The 20,525-nt window shown below is 48.6% G+C and overlaps 1 protein-coding gene across 1 annotated transcript in view; it reads right to left on the reverse strand.

The window, feature by feature from the left end:
• LOC135054852 (gastrula zinc finger protein XlCGF57.1-like) overlaps positions 1-20,525 on the reverse strand; it is a 105,134-nt gene that overhangs the window by 33,140 nt on the left and 51,469 nt on the right. Inside the window, exons 2-3 of the mRNA XM_063958256.1 lie at positions 18,440-18,558; positions 16,627-16,750 (exon numbers count right to left, since the gene is read on the reverse strand). Coding sequence (XP_063814326.1) covers positions 16,627-16,711 — 85 coding nt within the window. The 5' untranslated portion in view covers positions 16,712-16,750; positions 18,440-18,558. The remainder of the gene's footprint in view (positions 1-16,626; positions 16,751-18,439; positions 18,559-20,525) is intronic.

The raw sequence follows: 20,525 nt of genomic DNA on the forward strand, positions 1-20,525 counted from the left end.
TCTGCAGCATGAAAGGTGGTGCGTTCCTGGGACACTCCAGAGATGGTAAGTCATTGAACGTTAAGGTTTGGCAGGCAGGTAGAAACACAGGAAGAGGAGGAGCTCCATAATATAACAACATACCAGGGAAGGGGGGTATGAAAAACTACTAGGGATGTGCACTTGAAATTTTTCGGGTTTTGTGTTTTGGTTTTGGGTTCGGTTCCGCGGCCGTGTTTTGGGTTCGAACGCGTTTTGGCAAAACCTCACCGAATTTTTTTTGGCGGATTCGGGTGTGTTTTGGATTCGGGTGTTTTTTTCAAAAAACCCTAAAAAACAGCTTAAATCATAGAATTTGGGGGTCATTTTGATCCCAAAGTATTATTAACCTCAAAAACCATAATTTCCACTCATTTTCAGTCTATTCTGAACACCTCACACCTCACAATATTATTTTTAGTCCTAAAATTTGCACCGAGGTCGCTGGATGACTAAGCTAAGCGGCCCAAGTGGCCGACACAAACACCTGGCCCATCTAGGAGTGGCACTGCAGTGTCATGCAGGATGGCCCTTCCAAAAAACACTCCCCAAACAGCAAATGATGCAAAGAAAAAAAGAGGCGCAATGAGGTAGCTGTGTGACTAAGCTCAACGACCCAAGTGGCCGACACAAACACCTGGCCCATCTAGGAGTGGCACTGCAGTGTCACGCAGGATGGCCCTTCAAAAAACACTCCCCAAACAGCACATGACGCAAAGAAGAAAAAAAAGAGGCGCAATGAGGTAGCTGTGTGAGTAAGCTAAGCGACCCTAGTGGCCGACACAAACACCTGGCCCATCTAGGAGTGGCACTGCAGTGTCACGCAGGATGGCCCTTCAAAAAAATACTCCCCAAACAGCACATGACGCAAAGAAAAATTAAAGAAAAAAGAGGTGCAAGATGGAATTGTCCTTGGGCCCTCCCACCCACCCTTATGTTGTATAAACAGGACATGCACACTTTAACCAACCCATCATTTCAGTGACAGGGTCTGCCACACGACTGTGACTGAAATGACGGGTTGGTTTGGACCCCCACCAAAAAAGAAGCAATTAATCTCTCCTTGCACAAACTGGCTCTACAGAGGCAATATGTCCACCTCATCATCATCCTCCGATATATCACCGTGTTCATCCCCCTCCTCACAGATTATCAATTCGTCCCCACTGGAATCCACCATCTCAGCTCCCTGTGTACTTTGTGGAGGCAATTGCTGCTAGTCAATGTCTCCACGGAGGAATTGATTATAATTCATTTTAATGAACATCATCTTCTCCACATTTTCTGGAAGTAACCTCGTACGCCGATTGCTGACAAGGTGAGCGGCGGCACTAAACACTCTTTCGGAGTACACACTTGTGGGAGGGCAACTTAGGTAGAATAAAGCCAGTTTGTGCAAGGGCCTCCAAATTGCCTCTTTTTCCTGCCAGTATAAGTACGGACTGTCTGACGTGCCTACTTGGATGCGGTCACTCATATAATCCTCCACCATTCTTTCAATGGGGAGAGAATCATATGCAGTGCCAGTAGACGACATGTCCGTAATCGTTGGCAGGTCCTTCAGTCCGGACCAGATGTCAGCATCAGCAGTCGCTCCAGACTGCCCTGCATCACCGCCAGCGGGTGGGCTCGGAATTCTGAGCCTTTTCCTCACACCCCCAGTTGCGGGAGAATGTGAAGGAGGAGATGTTGACAGGTCGCGTTCCGCTTGACTTGACAATTTTCTCACCAGCAGGTCTTTGAACCCCAGCAGACTTGTGTCTGCCGGAAAGAGAGATCCAAGGTAGGTTTTAAATCTAGGATCGAGCACGGTGGCCAAAATGTAGTGCTCTGATTTCAACAGATTGACCACCCGTGAATCCTTGTTAAGCGAATTAAGGGCTCCATCCACAAGTCCCACATGCCTAGCGGAATCGCTCTGTCTTAGCTCCTCCTTCAATGTCTCCAGCTTCTTCTGCAAAAGCCTGATGAGGGGAATGACCTGACTCAGGCTGGCAGTGTCTGAACTGACTTCACGTGTGGCAAGTTCAAAGGGCAGCAGAACCTTGCACAACGTTGAAATCATTCTCCACTGCGCTTGAGTCAGGTGCATTCCACCTCCTATATCGTGCTCAATTGTATAGGCTTGAATGGCCTTTTGCTGCTCCTCCAACCTCTGAAGCATATAGAGGGTTGAATTGAACCTCGTTACCACTTCTTGCTTCAGATGATGGCAGGGCAGGTTCAGGCGTTTTTGGTGGTGCTCCAGTCTTCTGTACGTGGTGCCTGTACGCCGAAAGTGTCCCGCAATTCTTCTGGCCACCGACAGCATCTCTTGCACGCCCCTGTCGTTTTTTAAATAATTCTGCACCACCAAATTCAAGGTATGTGCAAAACATGGGACGTGCTGGAATTTGCCCAGATTTAATGCACACACAATATTGCTGGCGTTGTCCGATGCCACAAATCCACAGGAGAGTCCAATTGGGGTAAGCCATTCCGCGATGATCTTCCTCAGTTGCCGTAAGAGGTTTTCAGCTGTGTGCGTATTCTGGAAACCGGTGATACAAAGCGTAGCCTGCCTAGGAAAGAGTTGGCGTTTGCGAGATGCTGCTACTGGTGCCGCCGCTGCTGTTCTTGCGGCGGGAGTCCATACATCTACCCAGTGGGCTGTCACAGTCATATAGTCCTGACCCTGCCCTGCTCCACTTGTCCACATGTCCGTGGTTAAGTGGACATTGGGTACAGCTGCATTTTTTAGGACACTGGTGACTCTTTTTCTGAGGTCTGTGTACATTTTCGGTATCGCCTGCCTAGAGAAATGGAACCTAGATGGTATTTGGTACCGGGGACACAGTACCTCCAACAAGTCTCTAGTTGGCTCTGCAGTAATGATGGATACCGGAACCACGTTTCTCACCACCCAGGATGCCAAGGCCTCAGTTATCCGCTTTGCAGCAGGATGACTGCTGTGATATTTCATCTTCCTCGCAAAGGACTGTTGGACAGTCAATTGCTTGGTGGAAGTAGTAAAAGTGGTCTTTCGACTTCCCCTCTGGGATGACCATCGACTCCCAGCAGCAACAACAGCAGCGCCAGCAGCAGTAGGCGTTACACGCAAGGATGCATCGGAGGAATCCCAGGCAGGAGAGGACTCGTCAGAATTGCCAGTGACATGGCCTGCAGGACTATTGGCATTCCTGGGGAAGGAGGAAATTGACACTGAGGGAGTTGGTGGGGTGGTTTGCGTGAGCTTGGTTACAAGAGGAAGGGATTTACTGGTCAGTGGACTGCTTCCGCTGTCGCCCAAAGTTTTTGAACTTGTCACTGACTTATTATGAATGCGCTGCAGGTGACGTATAAGGGAGGATGTTCCGAGGTGGTTAACGTCCTTACCCCTACTTATTACAGCTTGACAAAGGCAACACATGGCTTGACAAATGTTGTCCGCATTTCTGTTGAAATACTTCCACACCGAAGAGCTGATTTTTTTGGTATTTTCACCAGGCATGTCAATGGCCATATTCCTCCCACGGACAACAGGTGTCTCCCCGGGTGCCTGACTTAAACAAACCACCTCACCATCAGAATCCTCCTTGTCAATTTCCTCCCCAGCGCCAGCAACACCCATATCCTCCTCATCCTGGTGTACTTCAACACTGACATCTTCAATCTGACTATCAGGAACTGGACTGCGGGTGCTCCTTCCAGCACTTGCAGGGGGCGTGCAAATGGTGGAAGGCGCATGCTCTTCACGTCCAGTGTTGGGAAGGTCAGGCATCGCAACCGACACAATTGGACTCTCCTTGTGGATTTGGAATTTCGAAGAACGCACAGTTCTTTGCTGTGCTTTTGCCAGCTTGAGTCTTTTCATTTTTCTAGCGAGAGGCTGAGTGCTTCCATCCTCATGTGAAGCTGAACCACTAGCCATGAACATAGGCCAGGGCCTCAGCCGTTCCTTGCCACTCCGTGTGGTAAATGGCATATTGGCAAGTTTACGCTTCTCCGAAGACAATTTTATTTTAGATTTTTGAGTCCTTTTTTTACTGATATTTGGTGTTTTGGATTTTACATGCTCTGTATTATGACATTGGGCATCGGCGTTGGCAGACGACGTTGATGGAATTTCATCGTCTCGGCCATGACTAGTGGCAGCAGCTTCAGCAAGAGGTGGAAGTCGATCTTGATCTTTCCCTATTTTTGGAACCTCAACATTTTTGTTCTCCATATTTTAATAGGCACAACTAAAAGGCACCTCAGGTAAACAATGGAGATGGATGGATACTAGTATACTTATGGATGACGAGCGACTGCCGACACAGAGGTAGCTACAGCCGTGGACTACCGTACTGTGTCTGCTGCTAATATAGACTGGATGATAATGAGATAAAATTAAAATATATATATATAAATATCACACTAGTACTGCAGCCGGACAGGTATATATTATGTAATGACGGACCTGCTGGACACTGTCTGTCAGCACTGCAGACTCCTAAAGTAAGCTACTAGTATCAAGACGATAGGAAAAAAAAACCATGGGTAGGTGGTATACAATTATGGATGGACGAGCGACTGCCGACACAGAGGTAGCTACAGCCGTGGACTACCGTACTGTGTCTGCTGCTAATATAGACTGGATGATAATGAGATAAAATTAAAATATATTTCTCTGACGTCCTAGTGGATGCTGGGAACTCCGTAAGGACCATGGGGAATAGCGGGCTCCGAAGGAGGCTGGGCACTCTAGAAAGATCTTAGACTACCTGGTGTGCACTGGCTCCTCCCACTATGACCCTCCTCCAAGCCTCAGTTAGATTTCGTGCCCGGCCGAGGTTGGATGCACACTAGGGGCTCTCCTGAGCTCTTAGAAAGTAATAGTCTTGGGCGGAGGAGCCCTGAGGCAGCAATAAAAACACCTTGGCTGGCTAAAATACCTCAATATATAGCCCCAGGGGCTATATATGAGGTAAATACCCCTGCCAGAATTCCATAAAAAGCGGGAGAATAGGCCGCGAAAAAGGGGCGGAGCCTATCTCCTCAGCACACTGGCGCCATTTTTCCCTCACAGCTTCGCTGGAAGGAAGCTCCCTGGCTCTTCCCTGCAATCTACAGTACCAGTAAGAGGGAAAAGAGAGGGGGGGCATTAAATTTGGCAGTATATATATATTTTATTGAAAAGCAGCTATTAGGGACATAACTCAGTTAGTCCCTGTATATATATATATATATAGCGCTCTGGTGTGTGCTGGCATACTCTTACTCTGTCCCCCCAAAGGGCTTTTTGTGGGTCCTGTCCTCTGTTTGAGCATTCCCTGTGTGTGTGGAGGGTGTCGGTACGGCTGTGTCGACATGTTGGAGGAGGATAATGATGTGGAGGGGGAGCAGATGCCTTTAGCAGGGATGTCACCCCCTGGGGGGCAGACACCTGAGTGGATGAGTTTATGGCAGGAAATGAGTGCACGTATAGACTCCTTACATAAAAAATTTGACGACATGCCGACTGTGGGACAGCCGAGTCTTCAGCTCGTGCCTGTCCAGGTGTCTCAAAAGTCATCAGGGGCTCTGAAACGCCCGCTATCTCAGATGGCACAAGTAGATGTCGACACGGATACTGACACCAGTGTCGACGACGATGAGTCAAATTTAATGCTCGTTAAGGCCATTCACTGCATGATTGAGGCAATGAAAGAGGTGTTAAATATTTCTGATTTATATCCAGGTACCACAAAAAAGGGTATTATGTTTGGGGAGAAAAAACTACCTGTAGTTTTTCCCCCGTCAGATGAATTAAATGAAGTGTGTGAAGAAGCGTGGGCTTCCCCTGATAAGAAATTGGTAATTCCTAAGAAGCTACTAATAGCGTTCCCTTTCCCGCCAGAGGATAGGTTACGTTGGGAAACACCCCCTAGGGTGGATAAAGCGCTCACACGTTTGTCTAAAAAGGTGGCACTACCGTCCCAGGATACGGCCGCCCTTAAGGAACCTGCTGATAGAAAGCAGGAGGCGATCCTGAAGTCTGTATATACACACTCAGGCATTATACTTAGACCAGCTATTGCGTCAGCATGGATGTGCAGTGCTGCCGCTGCGTGGTCAGATAAACTGTCAGAAAATATTGACACATTAGACAGAGACACGATTCTGCTAACAATTGACCATATCAAAGACTCAGTCTTATACATGAGAGATGCACAGAGGGAAATCTGCCGGCTGGCATCTAAAGTAAGTGCATTATCCATCTCTGCTAGGAGATGCTTATGGACTCGCCAGTGGACTGGAGATGCAGATTCCAAAAGGCACATGGAAGTTTTGCCTTATAAAGGGGAGGAATTATTTGGGGATGGTCTCTCCGACCTAGTTTCCACAGCAACGTCTGGGAAGTCAGCATTTTTACCCCATGTCCCCTCACAGCCTAAGAAGGCGCCATTTTATCAGGTTCAGTCCTTTCGGACCCAGAAAAACAAGCGGGGAAAAGGAGGGTCTTTTCTGTCTAGAGGCAGAGGTAGGGGAAAAAGGCTGCAGCAAACAGCAGGTTCCCAGGAACAAAAGTCCTCCCCCGCTTCCTCTTCCAAGTCCGCCGCATGACGGTGGGGCTCCACAGGCGGAGCCAGGTACGGTGGGGGCCCGCCTCATGAATTTCAGCGATCAGTGGGCTCGCTCACAGGTGGATCCCTGGATCCTTCAAATAGTATCTCAGGGATACAAGCTGGAATTCGAGGCGGCTCCACCCCACCGGTTCCTAAAATCTGCCTTGCCGATTGCTCCCTCAGACAGGGAGGCGGTGCTAGCAGCGATTCACAAGCTGTATTCCCAGCAGGTGATAATCAGGGTACCCCTATTTCAACAAGGCCGGGGTTACTATTCCACACTATTTGTGGTGCCGAAACCGGACGGTTCGGTGAGACCCATTTTAAAATTGAAATCCTTGAACACATACATAAAAAAATTCAAGTTCAAGATGGAATCGCTCAGGGCGGTTATTGCAAGCCTGGACGAGGGGGATTACATGGTATCCCTGGACATCAAGGATGCTTACCTACATGTCCCCATTTACCATCCTCACCAGGAGTACCTCAGATTTGTGGTACAGGATTGCCATTACCAATTCCAGACGCTGCCGTTTGGACTCTCCACGGCACCGAGGGTATTTACCAAGGTTATGGCGGAAATGATGATACCCCTTCGAAAAAAGGGAGTTTTAATTATCCCATACTTGGACGATCTCCTAATAAAGGCACGATCCAAGGAACAGTTGTTAGTGGGAGTAGCACTATCTCAGGAAGTGCTGCGCCAGCACGGCTGGATTCTGAATATCCCAAAGTCACAGCTGGTCCCCACGACACGTCTAATGTTCCTGGGAATGATTCTGGACACAGTCCAGAAAAAAGTGTTTCTCCCGGAGGAGAAAGCCAGGGAGTTGTCTTCTCTAGTCAGAGACCTCCTAAAACCAAAACAGGTATCGGTGCATCACTGCACGCGGGTCCTGGGAAAGATGGTAGCTTCTTACGAAGCAATTCCATTCGGCAGGTTCCATGCCAGAATTTTTCAGTGGGACCTGTTGGACAAGTGGTCCGGATCGCATCTTCAGATGCATCGCTTGATAACCCTGTCCCCAAGAACCAGGGTGTCTCTTCTGTGGTGGCTGCAGAGTGCTCATCTTCTGGAGGGCCGCAGATTCGGCATACAGGACTGGGTCCTGGTGACCACGGATGCCAGCCTACGAGGCTGGGGGGCAGTCACAAAGGGAAGAAACTTCCAAGGACTATGGTCAAGTCAGGAGACTGCCCTTCACATAAATATTCTGGAACTAAGGGCCATTTACAATGCCCTAAGTCAAGCAAAATCCCTGCTCCTACACCAGCCGGTGCTGATCCAGTCAGACAACATCACGGCAGTCGCCCATGTGAATCGACAGGGCGGCACAAGAAGCAGGATGGCAATGGCAGAAGCCACAAGAATTCTCCGATGGGCGGAGAATCATGTACTAGCACTGTCAGCAGTGTTCATCCCGGGAGTGGACAACTGGGAAGCAGACTTTCTCAGCAGGCACGACCTCCACCTGGGAGAGTGGGGACTTCATCCAGAAGTCTTCCAAATGATTGTAAATCAATGGGGTCATCCACAGGTGGACATGATGGCGTCCCGCCTAAACAAAAAACTAGAGAGGTATTGCGCCAGGTCAAGAGACCCTCAGGCGATAGCTGTGGACGCTCTAGTGACACCGTGGGTGTACCGGTCAGTTTATGTGTTCCCTCCTCTACCTCTCATACCAAAGGTATTGAGAATAATAAGAAAGCGAGGAGTAAACACAATTCTCGTGGTTCCGGATTGGCCAAGAAGAGCGTGGTACCCGGAACTTCAAGAGATGATCTCAGAGGACCCGTGGTCTCTGCCGCTCAGACAAGACCTGCTACAGCAGGGGCCCTGTCTGTTCCAAGACTTACCGCGGCTGCGTTTGACGGCATGGCGGTTGAACGCCGGATCCTGAAGGAAAAGGGCATTCCGGAGGAAGTCATTCCTACGCTTATTAAAGCCAGGAAAGAGGTCACAGCAACTCATTATCACCGCATATGGCGGAAGTATGTTGCATGGTGTGAGGCCGAAAAGGCCCCAACAGAGGAATTTCAACTAGGTTGATTTCTGCATTTCCTGCAAGCAGGAGTAAATATGGGCCTAAAACTGGGCTCCATTAAGGTACAGATCTCGGCTCTGTCGATTTTCTTTCAAAAAGAACTAGCTTCAGTACCTGAAGTTCAGAAATTTGTGAAAGGAGTGCTGCATATTCAGCCCCCGTTTGTGCCCCCTGTGGCACCTTGGGATCTCAACGTGGTGTTGAGTTTCTTAAAATCACATTGGTTTGAACCACTAAAAACCGTGGATCTGAAATATCTCACGTGGAAGGTGGTTATGTTATTGGCCTTGGCTTCTGCCAGGCGAGTATCAGAATTGGCGGCTTTGTCCTGTAAAAGCCCTTATCTGATTTTCCATATGGATAGGGCAGAATTGAGGACTCGTCCCCAGTTTCTCCCAAAGGTGGTGTCAGCGTTTCACCTGAACCAGCCTATTGTGGTGCCTGCGGCTACTAGGGACTTGGAGGACTCCAAGTTGCTAGACGTTGTCAGGGCACTGAAAATATATGTTTCCAGAACGACTAGAGTCAGAAAATCTGACTCGCTGTTTATCCTATATGCACCCAACAAGCTGGGTGCTCCTGCTTCTAAGCAGACTATTGCTCGTTGGATTTGTAATACAATTCAGCTTGCACATTCTGTGGCAGGCCTGCCACAGCCAAAATCTGTCAATGCCCATTCCACAAGGAAGGTGGGCTCATCTTGGGCAGCTGCCCGAGGGGTCTCGGCTTTACAACTTTGCCGAGCTGCTACTTGGTCAGGGGCAAACACATTTGCAAAATTCTATAAATTTGATACCCTGGCTGAGGAGGACCTGGAGTTCTCTCATTCGGTGTTGCAGAGTCATCCGCACTATCCCGCCCGTTTGGGAGCTTTGGTATAATCCCCATGGTCCTTACGGAGTTCCCAGCATCCACTAGGACGTCAGAGAAAATAAGATTTACTCACCGGTAATTCTATTTCTCGTAGTCCGTAGTGGATGCTGGGCGCCCATCCCAAGTGCGGTTTATCTGCAATACTTGTACATAGTTACTGTTAACTAAATCGGGTTATTGTTGAGCCATCTGTTGAGAGGCTCTGTTGTTTCATACTGTTAACTGGGTTTCATATCACGAGTTGTACGGTGTGATTGGTGTGGCTGGTATGAGTCTTACCCGGGATTCAAAATCCTTCCTTATTGTGTACGCTCGTCCGGGCACAGTATCCTAACTGAGGCTTGGAGGAGGGTCATAGTGGGAGGAGCCAGTGCACACCAGGTAGTCTAAGATCTTTCTAGAGTGCCCAGCCTCCTTCGGAGCCCGCTATTCCCCATGGTCCTTACGGAGTTCCCAGCATCCACTACGGACTACGAGAAATAGAATTACCGGTGAGTAAATTCTTATTATATATATCACACTAGTACTGCAGCCGGACAGGTATATATTATGTAATGACGGACCTGCTGGACACTGTCTGCAGAATGCGTTTATAAAAACACCACACGACGAGTGTTTAACTTTTTCAGGCAGACAATCACAATATACTGGTGGTCAGCAGACAATCACAATATACTGGTGGTCAGTGGTCACTGGTCAGTCACACTGGCAGTGGCACTCTGGCAGCAAAAGTGTGCACTGTACTTAAAATATGTACTCCTGCTATAACTGCTCCCCAGTCTCCCCCACAATTAAGCTGTGTGAGCAGTGAGCACTCAGCACAGTCAGATAATGATATACAGTATTACATATGATGCAGCACACTGGGCTGAGCACAGATATGGTATGTGACTGTGTCACACTGTGTATCGTTTTTTTTTCAGGCAGAGAACGGCTTAATTAAACTGGTGGTGGTCACTGGTCACTGGTCACACTATCAGCAAGTAGTACTCCGTCCTAAGCAGACAATCACAATATACTGGTGGTCAGTGTGGTCACTGGTCAGTCACACTGGCAGTGTGGCACTCTGGCAGCAAAAGTGTGCACTGTACTTAAAATAAGATTTTACTTACCGATAAATCTATTTCTCGTAGTCCGTAGTGGATGCTGGGACTCCGTCAGGACCATGGGGAATAGCGGCTCCGCAGGAGACAGGGCACAAAATTTAAAAGTTTGACCACTAGGTGGTGTGTACTGGCTCCTCCCCCTATGACCCTCCTCCAAGCCTCAGTTAGGATACTGTGCCCGGACGAGCGTACACAATAAGGAAGGATTTTGAATCCCGGGTAAGACTCATACCAGCCACACCAATCACACCGTACAACTTGTGATCTGAACCCAGTTAACAGTATGACAAACGTAGGAGCCTCTGAACAGACGGCTCACAACAATAACAACCCGATTTTTTTTGTAACAATAACTATGTACAAGTATTGCAGACAATCCGCACTTGGGATGGGCGCCCAGCATCCACTACGGACTACGAGAAATAGATTTATCGGTAAGTAAAATCTTATTTTCTCTGACGTCCTAGTGGATGCTGGGACTCCGTCAGGACCATGGGGATTATACCAAAGCTCCCAAACGGGCGGGAGAGTGCGGATGACTCTGCAGCACCGAATGAGAGAACTCCAGGTCCTCCTTAGCCAGGGTATCAAATTTGTAGAATTTTACAAACGTGTTCTCCCCTGACCACGTAGCTGCTCGGCAGAGTTGTAATGCCGAGACCCCTCGGGCAGCCGCCCAAGATGAGCCCACCTTCCTTGTAGAATGGGCCTTGACAGATTTAGGCTGTGGCAGGCCTGCCACAGAATGTGCAAGTTGAATTGTGCTACAAATCCAACGAGCAATCGTCTGCTTAGAAGCAGGAGCACCCAGCTTGTTGGGTGCATACAGTATAAACAGCGAGTCAGATTTTCTGACTCCAGCCGACCTTGAAATATATATTTTCAATGCTCTGACAACGTCCAGCAACTTGGAATCCTCCAAATCGCTAGTAGCCGCAGGCACCACAATAGGCTGGTTCAGGTGAAACGCTGAAACCACCTTAGGCAGAAAGTGAGGACGCGTCCGCAGTTCTGCCCTGTCCGAATGGAAAATCAGATATGGGCTTTTATACGATAAAGCCGCCAATTCTGACACTCTCCTGGCTGAAGCCAGGGCCAGTAGCATGGTTACTTTCCATGTAAGATATTTCAAATCCACCGATTTGAGTGGCTCAAACCAATGGGATTTGAGAAAATCCAAAAACTACATTAAGATCCCACGGTGCCACTGGGGGCACAACCGGGGGCTGTATATATACTCCTTTTACAAAAGTCTGGACTTCAGGAACTGAAGCCAATTCTTTCTGGAAGAAAATCGACAGGGCCGAAATTTGAACCTTAATGGACCCTAATTTGAGGCCCATAGACAATCCTGTTTGCAGGAAATGTAGGAATCGACCCAGTTGAAATTCCTCCGTCGGGGCCTTCCTGGCCTCACACCACGCAACATATTTTCTCCAAATGCGGTGATAATGTTGTGCAGTCACCTCCTTCCTGGCTTTTACCAGGGTAGGGATGACCTCTTCCGGAATGCCTTTTTCCCTTAGGATTCGGCGTTCAACCGCCATGCCGTCAAACGCAGCCGCGGTAAGTCTTGGAATAGACACGGTCCCTGCTGAAGCAGATCCCTTCTTAGAGGTAGAGGCCACGGATCTTCCGTGAGCATCTCCTGAAGTTCCGGGTACCAAGTTCTTCTTGGCCAATCCGGAGCCACGAGTATCGTTCTTACTCCCCTTTGCCGTATAATTCTCAGAACTTTTGGTATGAGAGGCAGAGGAGGAAACACATACACTGACTGGTACACCCATGGTGTTACCAGAGCGTCTACAGCTATTGCCTGAGGGTCTCTTGACCTGGCGCAATACCTGTCCAGTTTTTTGTTGAGGCGGGACGCCATCATGTCCACCATTGGTCTTTCCCAATGGACCACAATCATGTGGAAGACTTCTGGATGAAGTCCCCACTCTCCCGGGTGCAGATCGTGAATCTGCGGCCCTCTAACAGATGAGCACTCTGCAACCACCATAGCAGAGACACTCTTGTCCTTGTGGACAATTTTATCCGCTGATGCATCTGCAGATGCGATCCGGACCATTTGTCCAGCAGATCCCACTGAAAAGTTCGTGCATGGAATCTGCCGAATGGAATCGCTTCGTAAGAAGCTACCATTTTTCCCAGGACTCTTGTGCATTGATGCACAGATACTTTTCCTGGTTTTAGGAGGTTCCTGACTAGATCGGATAACTCCCTGGCTTTCTCCTCCGGAAGAAATACCTTTTTCTGAACAGTGTCCAGAATCATCCCTAGGAACAACAGACGTGTCGTCGGGATCAGTTGGGATTTTGGAAAATTCAGAATCCACCCGTGTTGTTGGAGCACTACTTGGGTTAGTGCTACTCCGACCTCCAGCTGTTCTCTGGATCTTGCCCTTATCAGGAGATCGTCCAAGTAAGGGATAATTAAGACGCCTTCTCTTCGAAGAAGGATCATCATTTCGGCCATTACCTTGGTAAAGACCCGGGGTGCCGTGGACAATCCAAACGTCAGCGTCTGAAACTGATAATGACAGTTTTGGACCACGAACCTGAGGTACCCTTGGTGTGAAGGACAAATTGGAACATGAAGGTAAGCATCCTTGATGTCCAAGGACACCATAAAATCCCCTTCTTCCAGATTCGCTATCACTGCTCTGAGTGACTCCATCTTGAACTTGAATTTTTGTATGTACAGGTTCAGAGATTTTAGATTTAGAATCGGTCTTACCGAGCCGTCCGGCTTCGGTACCACAAATAGCGTGGAGTAATACCCCTGTCCCTGTTGTAGGAGGGGTACCTTGACTATCACCTGCTGAGAATACAGCTTGTGAATGGCCTCCAATACCGTCGCCCTGTCGGAGGGAGACGTTGGCAAAGCAGACTTTAGGAAACGGCGAGGAGGGGACTTCTCGAATTCCAACCTGTAACCCTGAGATACTACCTGCAGGATCCAGGGGTCCACCTGCGAGTGAGCCCACTGTGCGCTGAAATGTTTGAGGCGACCCCCCACCGCCCCTGAGTCTGCTTGTAAGGTCCCAGCGTCATGCTGACGCCTTTGTAGAAGCCGGGGAGGGCTTCTGCTCTTGGGAAGGAGCTGCTTGTTGCAGTCTCTTACCCTTTCCTTTGCCTCGGGGCAAATAGGAATGTCCTTTTGCTCGTTTGTTCTTATAGGAACGAAAGGACTGCGGCTGAAAAGCCTGCGGCTTTTTCTGCTGGGAGGTGACCTGGGGTAAAAAGGTGGATTTTCCGGCCGTTGCCGTGCCACCAGATCCGATAGACCGACCCCAAATAATTCCTCCCCCTTATACGGCAATACTTCCATATGTCGTTTGGAATCCGCATCACCTGACCACTGGCGCGTCCATAAACTTCTTCTGGCAGATATGGACATCGCACTTACTCTTGATGCCAGAGTGCAAATATCTCTCTGTGCATCTCGCATATAAAGAAATGCATCCTTTAACTGCTCTATAGTCAGTAAAATACTGTCCCTATCCAGGGTATCAATATTTTCAGACAGTGACTCCGACCAAGCCACGCCAGCACTGCACATCCAGGCTGAGGCGATTGCTGGTCTCAGTATAACACCCGTATGTGTGTATATACTTTTTAATGTATTCTCCAGCCTCCTATCAGCTGGATCCTTGAGGGCGGCCGTATCAGGAGACGGTAACGCCACTTGCTTTGATAAGCGTGTGAGCGCCTTATCCACCCTAGGAGGTGTTTCCCAGCGCGCCCTAACCTCTGGCGGGAAAGGGTATAATGCCCATAACTTCTTTGAAATTAGCAGTTTTCTATCTGGGGTAACCCACGCTTCATCACACACTTCATTCAGTTCCTCTGATTCAGGAAAAACTATCGGTAGTTTTTTCACACCCCACATAATACCCCTTTTTGTGGTACTTGCAGTATCAGAGATATGCAAAGCCTCCTTCATTGCCGTGATCATATAACGTGTGGCCCTACTGGAAAATACGTTTGTTTCTTCACCGTCGACACTGGATTCAGTGTCAGTGTCTGGGTCTGTGTCGACCGACTGAGGTAAAGGGCGTTTTACAGCCCCTGACGGTGTCTGAGACGCCTGGACAGGTACTAACTGGTTTGCCGGCTGTCTCATGTCGTCAACCGACTTTTGTAGCGTGCTGACACTATCCCGTAATTCCATAAACAAAGCCATCCATTCTGGTGTCGACTCCCTAGGGGGTGACATCACCCTTACAGGCAATTGCTCCGCCTCCACGCCAATATCGTCCTCATACATGTCGACACACACGTACCGACACACAGCAGACACACAGGGAATGCTCTGATAGAAGACAGGACCCCACTAGCCCTTTGGGGAGACAGAGGGAGAGTTTGCCAGCACACACCCAAGCGCTATAAATATATATAGGGACAACCTTAATAAGTGTGTTCCCTTTATAGCAGCTCAAATATTATAAATATCGCCAATAAGTGCCCCCCCTCTCTGTTTTTACCCTGTTTCTGTAGTGCAGTGCAGGGGAGAGTCCTGGGAGCCTTCCTCGCAGCGGAGCTGGGCAGGGAAATGGCGCTGTGTGCTGAGGAGAATAGGCCCCGCCCCCTTTTCGGCGGGCTTCTTCTCCCGGTTTTTTTGGAACCTGGCAGGGGTTAAATACATCCATATAGCCCCAGGGGCTATATGTGATATATTTTAGCCAGAATAGGTATATTACATTGCTGCCCAGGGCGCCCCCCCCAGCGCCCTGCACCCTCAGTGACCGCTGGTGTGAAGTGTGCGGAGAGCAATGGCGCACAGCTGCAGTGCTGTGCGCTTCCTCATGAAGACTGAGACGTCTTCTGCCGCCGGTTTCTGGACCTCTTCTCTATTCGGCATCTGCAAGGGGTTCGGCGGCGCGGCTCCGGTGACCCATCCAGGCTGTACCTGTGATCGTCCCTCTGGAGCTAGTGTCCAGTAGCCTAAGAAGCAAATCCATCCTGCACGCAGGTGAGTTCACTTCTTCTCCCCTAAGTCCCTCGTTGCAGTGAGCCTGTTGCCAGCAGGACTCACTGAAAATAAAAAACCTAACAAACTTTTTCTAAGCAGCTCTTTAGGAGAGCCACCTAGATTGCACCCTGCTCGGACGGGCACAAAAACCTAACTGAGGCTTGGAGGAGGGTCATAGGGGGAGGAGCCAGTACACACCACCTAGTGGTCAAACTTTTAAATTTTGTGCCCTGTCTCCTGCGGAGCCGCTATTCCCCATGGTCCTGACGGAGTCCCAGCATCCACTAGGACGTCAGAGAAAATATATTATTTATGTACTCCTGCTCTAACTGCTCCCCAGTCTCCCCCACAATTAAGCTGTGTGAGCAGTGAGCACTCAGCAGTCAGATATACAGTATTACATATGATGATGCAGCACACTGAGGCTGAGCACAGATATGGTATGTGACTGTGTCACACTGTGTATCGTTTTTTTTCAGGCAGAGAACGGATTAATTAAACTGGTGGTCAATGGTCACTGGTCACAGCAAGTAGTAGTACTCCAGTCCTAATATGCTCCCCAAAATTAGTAAATACTAAATAGTGTCTCTAACTCTCTACTCTCTTCTCTATAAACGGAGAGGACGCCAGCCACGTCCTCTCCCTATCAATCTCAATGCACGTGTGAAAATGGCGGCGACGCGCGGCTCCTTATATAGAATCCGAGCCTCGCGAGAATCCGACAGCGGGATGATGACGTTCGGGCGCGCTCGGGTTAACCGAGCAAGGCGGGAGGATCCGAGCCTGCTCGGCCCCGTGTAAAAAAAGCTGAAGTTCGGCGGGTTCGGATTCCGAGAAACCGAACCCGCTCATCACTAAAAACTACCTGTGTTTATATGTATTTATTGGATTTATACCCACAGTAAGGGCTGCCGTGGATATTCAAGGAAAAATATAAGTATGTTTAAAGTTCTCCAGCACACATATATATAGGTTAGTATATATGGAGATGATGTCTGCTATAGATACGCAAACAGCATAGTGATCTCCTCTTACCCAGTGATGTGTTTGGCCGGTGATTCTCCGTCATGGCGTCCTTGTACAGATCCTTGTGCCCCTCTACATACTCCCACTCCTCCATGGAGAGATAGACAGTGACATCCTGACACCTTATAGGAACCTGACACACACAATGACACAGTCATCACCCAGACACCTCCCCTGGTGACACTGTATAATGCCCCATTCCCAGCAGTCACCTCTCCAGTCATCACCCAGACACCTCCCCTGGTGTTACTGTATAATGCCCCATTCCCAGCAGTCACCTCTCCAGTCATCACCCAGACACCTCCCCTGGTGTTACTGTATAATGCCCCATTCCCAGCAGTCACCTCTCCAGTCATCACCCAGACACCTCCCCTGGTGTTACTGTATAATGCCCCATTCCCAGCAGTCACCTCTCCAGTCATCACCCAGACACTCCCCTGGTGTTACTGTGTAATGCCCCATTCCCAGCAGTCACCTCTCCAGTCATCACCCAGACACCTCCCCTGGTGTTACTGTATAATGCCCCATTCCCAGCAGTCACCTCTCCAGTCATCACCCAGACACCTCCCCTGGTGTTACTGTATAATGCCCCATTCCCAGCAGTCACCTCTCCAGTCATCACCCAGACACTCCCCTGGTGTTACTGTGTAATGCCCCATTCCCAGCAGTCACCTCTCCAGTCATCACCCAGACACCTCCCCTGGTGTTACTGTATAATGCCCCATTCCCAGCAGTCACCTCTCCAGTCATCACCCAGACACCTCCCCTGGTGTTACTGTATAATGCCCCATTCCCAGCAGTCACCTCTCCAGTCATTACCCAGACACCTCCCCTGGTGTTACTTTATAATGCCTCATTCCCAGCAGTCACCTCTCCAGTCATCACCCAGACACCTCCCCTGGTGTTACTGTACAACGCCCCATTCCCAGCAGTCACCTCTCCAGTCATCACCCAGACACCTCCTCTGGTGTTACTGTACAACGCCCCATTCCCAGCAGTCACCTCTCCAGTCATCACCCAGACACCTCCCCTGGTTTTACTGTTTAATGCCCCATTCCCAGCAGTCACTTCTCCACTCATCACCCAGACACCTCCCCTGGTGTTACTGTATAATGCCCCATTCCCAGCAGTCACCTCTCCAGTCATCACCCAGACACCTCCCCTGGTGTTACTGTATAATGCCCCATTCCCAGCAGCCACCTCTCCAGTCATCACCCAGACACCTCCCCTGGTGTTACTGTATAATGTGTTACTGTATAATGCCCCATTCCCAGCAGTCACCTCTCCAGTCATCACCGAGACACCTCCCCTGGTATTACTGTATAATGCCCCATTCCCAGCAGTCACCTCTCCAGTCATCGCCCAGACACTCCCCTGGTGTTACTGTATAATGTCCCATTCCCAGCAGTCACCTCTCCAGTCATCACCCAGACACCTCCCCTGGTTTTACTGTTTAATGCCCCATTCCCAGCAGTCACTTCTCCACTCATCACCCAGACACCTCCCCTGGTGTTACTGTATAATGCCCCATTCCCAGCAGTCACCTCTCCAGTCATCACCCAGACACCTCCCCTGGTGTTACTGTATAATGCCCCATTCCCAGCAGCCACCTCTCCAGTCATCACCCAGACACCTCCCCTGGTGTTACTGTATAATGTGTTACTGTATAATGCCCCATTCCCAGCAGTCACCTCTCCAGTCATCACCGAGACACCTCCCCTGGTATTACTGTATAATGCCCCATTCCCAGCAGTCACCTCTCCAGTCATCACCCAGACACTCCCCTGGTGTTACTGTATAATGTCCCATTCCCAGCAGTCACCTCTCCAGTCAGCAGCTGAATGATCTGGTTGGTGAGTTCCAGGATCTTCTGCTCATTGTCTCTCCCATGTGTCAGTGAGTGAGGTGGAGGCACTGCATTGCGGATATACCTCACAGCTCCTGACAAAGAAACAGAAATTAGTAAGTGTATCTGATGCTTCAAGCAGACCAGGTCTATTTCTGATAGCGTATCCACTATATTCCATAATAAAGAGCTGACCTCTAATAGGTTCTCAAATTCTAACAGCCTAGGGTCCTGTGGAAGAGGTTCTTTCATCTTCCTCTAAAATAGCAAGCCCCAGCTTCCCTGTAAAGCCTGGTTTGCAAGACTACATTGTTATAGCAATGTCCATCACATCATACACTGTAGTTACCCTTCATGAGCCTTTGCAAGACTAAAGTCTAATACGACTGCGGAGTTGGTAACCGATCCTTTTACTCAGAGTTGCCCATCAGTAAAGCAGGGGCTTTGAAGGTGTGGCTTACCGACTCCGCAGCCCTGCTTACCATTCCATACAGCAGAGGTTTCCAAACGCGGCCCTCAAGACACCCCAACGGTCCAGGTTTTAAATGTATCCATGCTTGGCCACAGGTGACTTAATTAGCACCTCAGTCAATTTGATTTAACCATCTGTGCTGAGCCACGGATATACCCAGAGCCGGATTAAGACAGGGGCGGCCGTCCTGGGGCCCCCACACACTTCATTTTGAATTGCAGATGTCACCCTATTACTATGGCCTGTCAGCAGGCATTAACTCCGCTGCTGGGGACCATGCTGGTGCTGCTGGCGGCAGGGACGAAGGAGACTCCAGGGCGGAGTGGACGTGTTTACTGATCGGGGTAAAGGTACGCAGCAGCTATGAGGCAGGAAACCCCGCTGGCGGCAGCGCACTAATGGCTCTGCTCCCACTTTCACTGTGCAGGAGTACCTCGGCGGCTCAGCTGTTTAGTAATAGCGGCTTTGAGTTTTCTGAGATTTCTTCTTTTTACCTTACTTATAACCCTTCACTTCAGGAAATAAATACTCTGTAAACAATTAAAAAAATGTGGGACTTTGCAGAATAGTCCGGCTCAAAATGAACATCCTACCCAAAGATTTATAGCTGTTTTTTTTTTTTGTAGGGAAGTTCCTTTTCCTCGGACATAAACACTACTTTAAAAAATTTCCCTTTAACAGAGTGAAAAAGAAAAAAATATATTTATTCCAAAACCAACCAAAAGAAAACCAAAACTCTCCCTTTAAAGATAAAAAAATAAAATATATATATATATATATATATATATATATATATATACACATACAGGTTGAGTCTCCCTTATCCAAAATGCTTGGGACCAGAGGTATTTTGGATATGGGATTTTTCCGTATTTTGGAATAATTGAATACCATAATGAGATATCAAGGTGATGGGACCTAAATATATATAAAAAATAATAATCATCATCATAATAAAAATAATTAATAAGTAACAAATTGTAAATAATAATAATAATAATAATACAGGTTTGAGTTTTGGATAAGGGATACTCAACCTGTGATAATAATAATAATAATAATAATAATAATAATAATAATAATAATAATAGGATTTTAATACCTACTGGTAAATCCTTTTGTCTTAGTCCGTAGAGGATGCTGTGGACACTTCAAGAACCATGGGGTATAGACGGGATCCGCAGGAGACATGGGCACTTTAAGACTTTGAAAGGGGTGTGAACTGGCTCCTCCCTCTATGCCCCTCCTCCAGACTCCAGTTATAGGAACTGTGCCCAGGGAGACTGACATTTCGAGGAAAGAATTCAATGTTAATTAAGGTGGGACATACACCAGCTCACACCTCAAACACGCCGTACAACATGGCATTTAACAGAAAACTCCAGTCAACGGCATGAACGTCGTCAGCAACAGGCTGACCATAACGTAACACAACCCATGTGAAAACATAACTAACAACTGCAGATAGAGTCCGCACTGGGACGGGCGCCCAGCATCCTCTACGGACTAAGAGAAAAGGATTTACCGGTAGGTATTAAAATCCTATTTTCTCATACGTCCTAGAGGATGCTGGGGACACTTCAAGAACCA

The sequence above is a fragment of the Pseudophryne corroboree genome, chromosome 3, assembly GCF_028390025.1.
Source record: "Pseudophryne corroboree isolate aPseCor3 chromosome 3, aPseCor3.hap2, whole genome shotgun sequence".
Classification (NCBI taxonomy): domain Eukaryota; kingdom Metazoa; phylum Chordata; class Amphibia; order Anura; family Myobatrachidae; genus Pseudophryne; species Pseudophryne corroboree.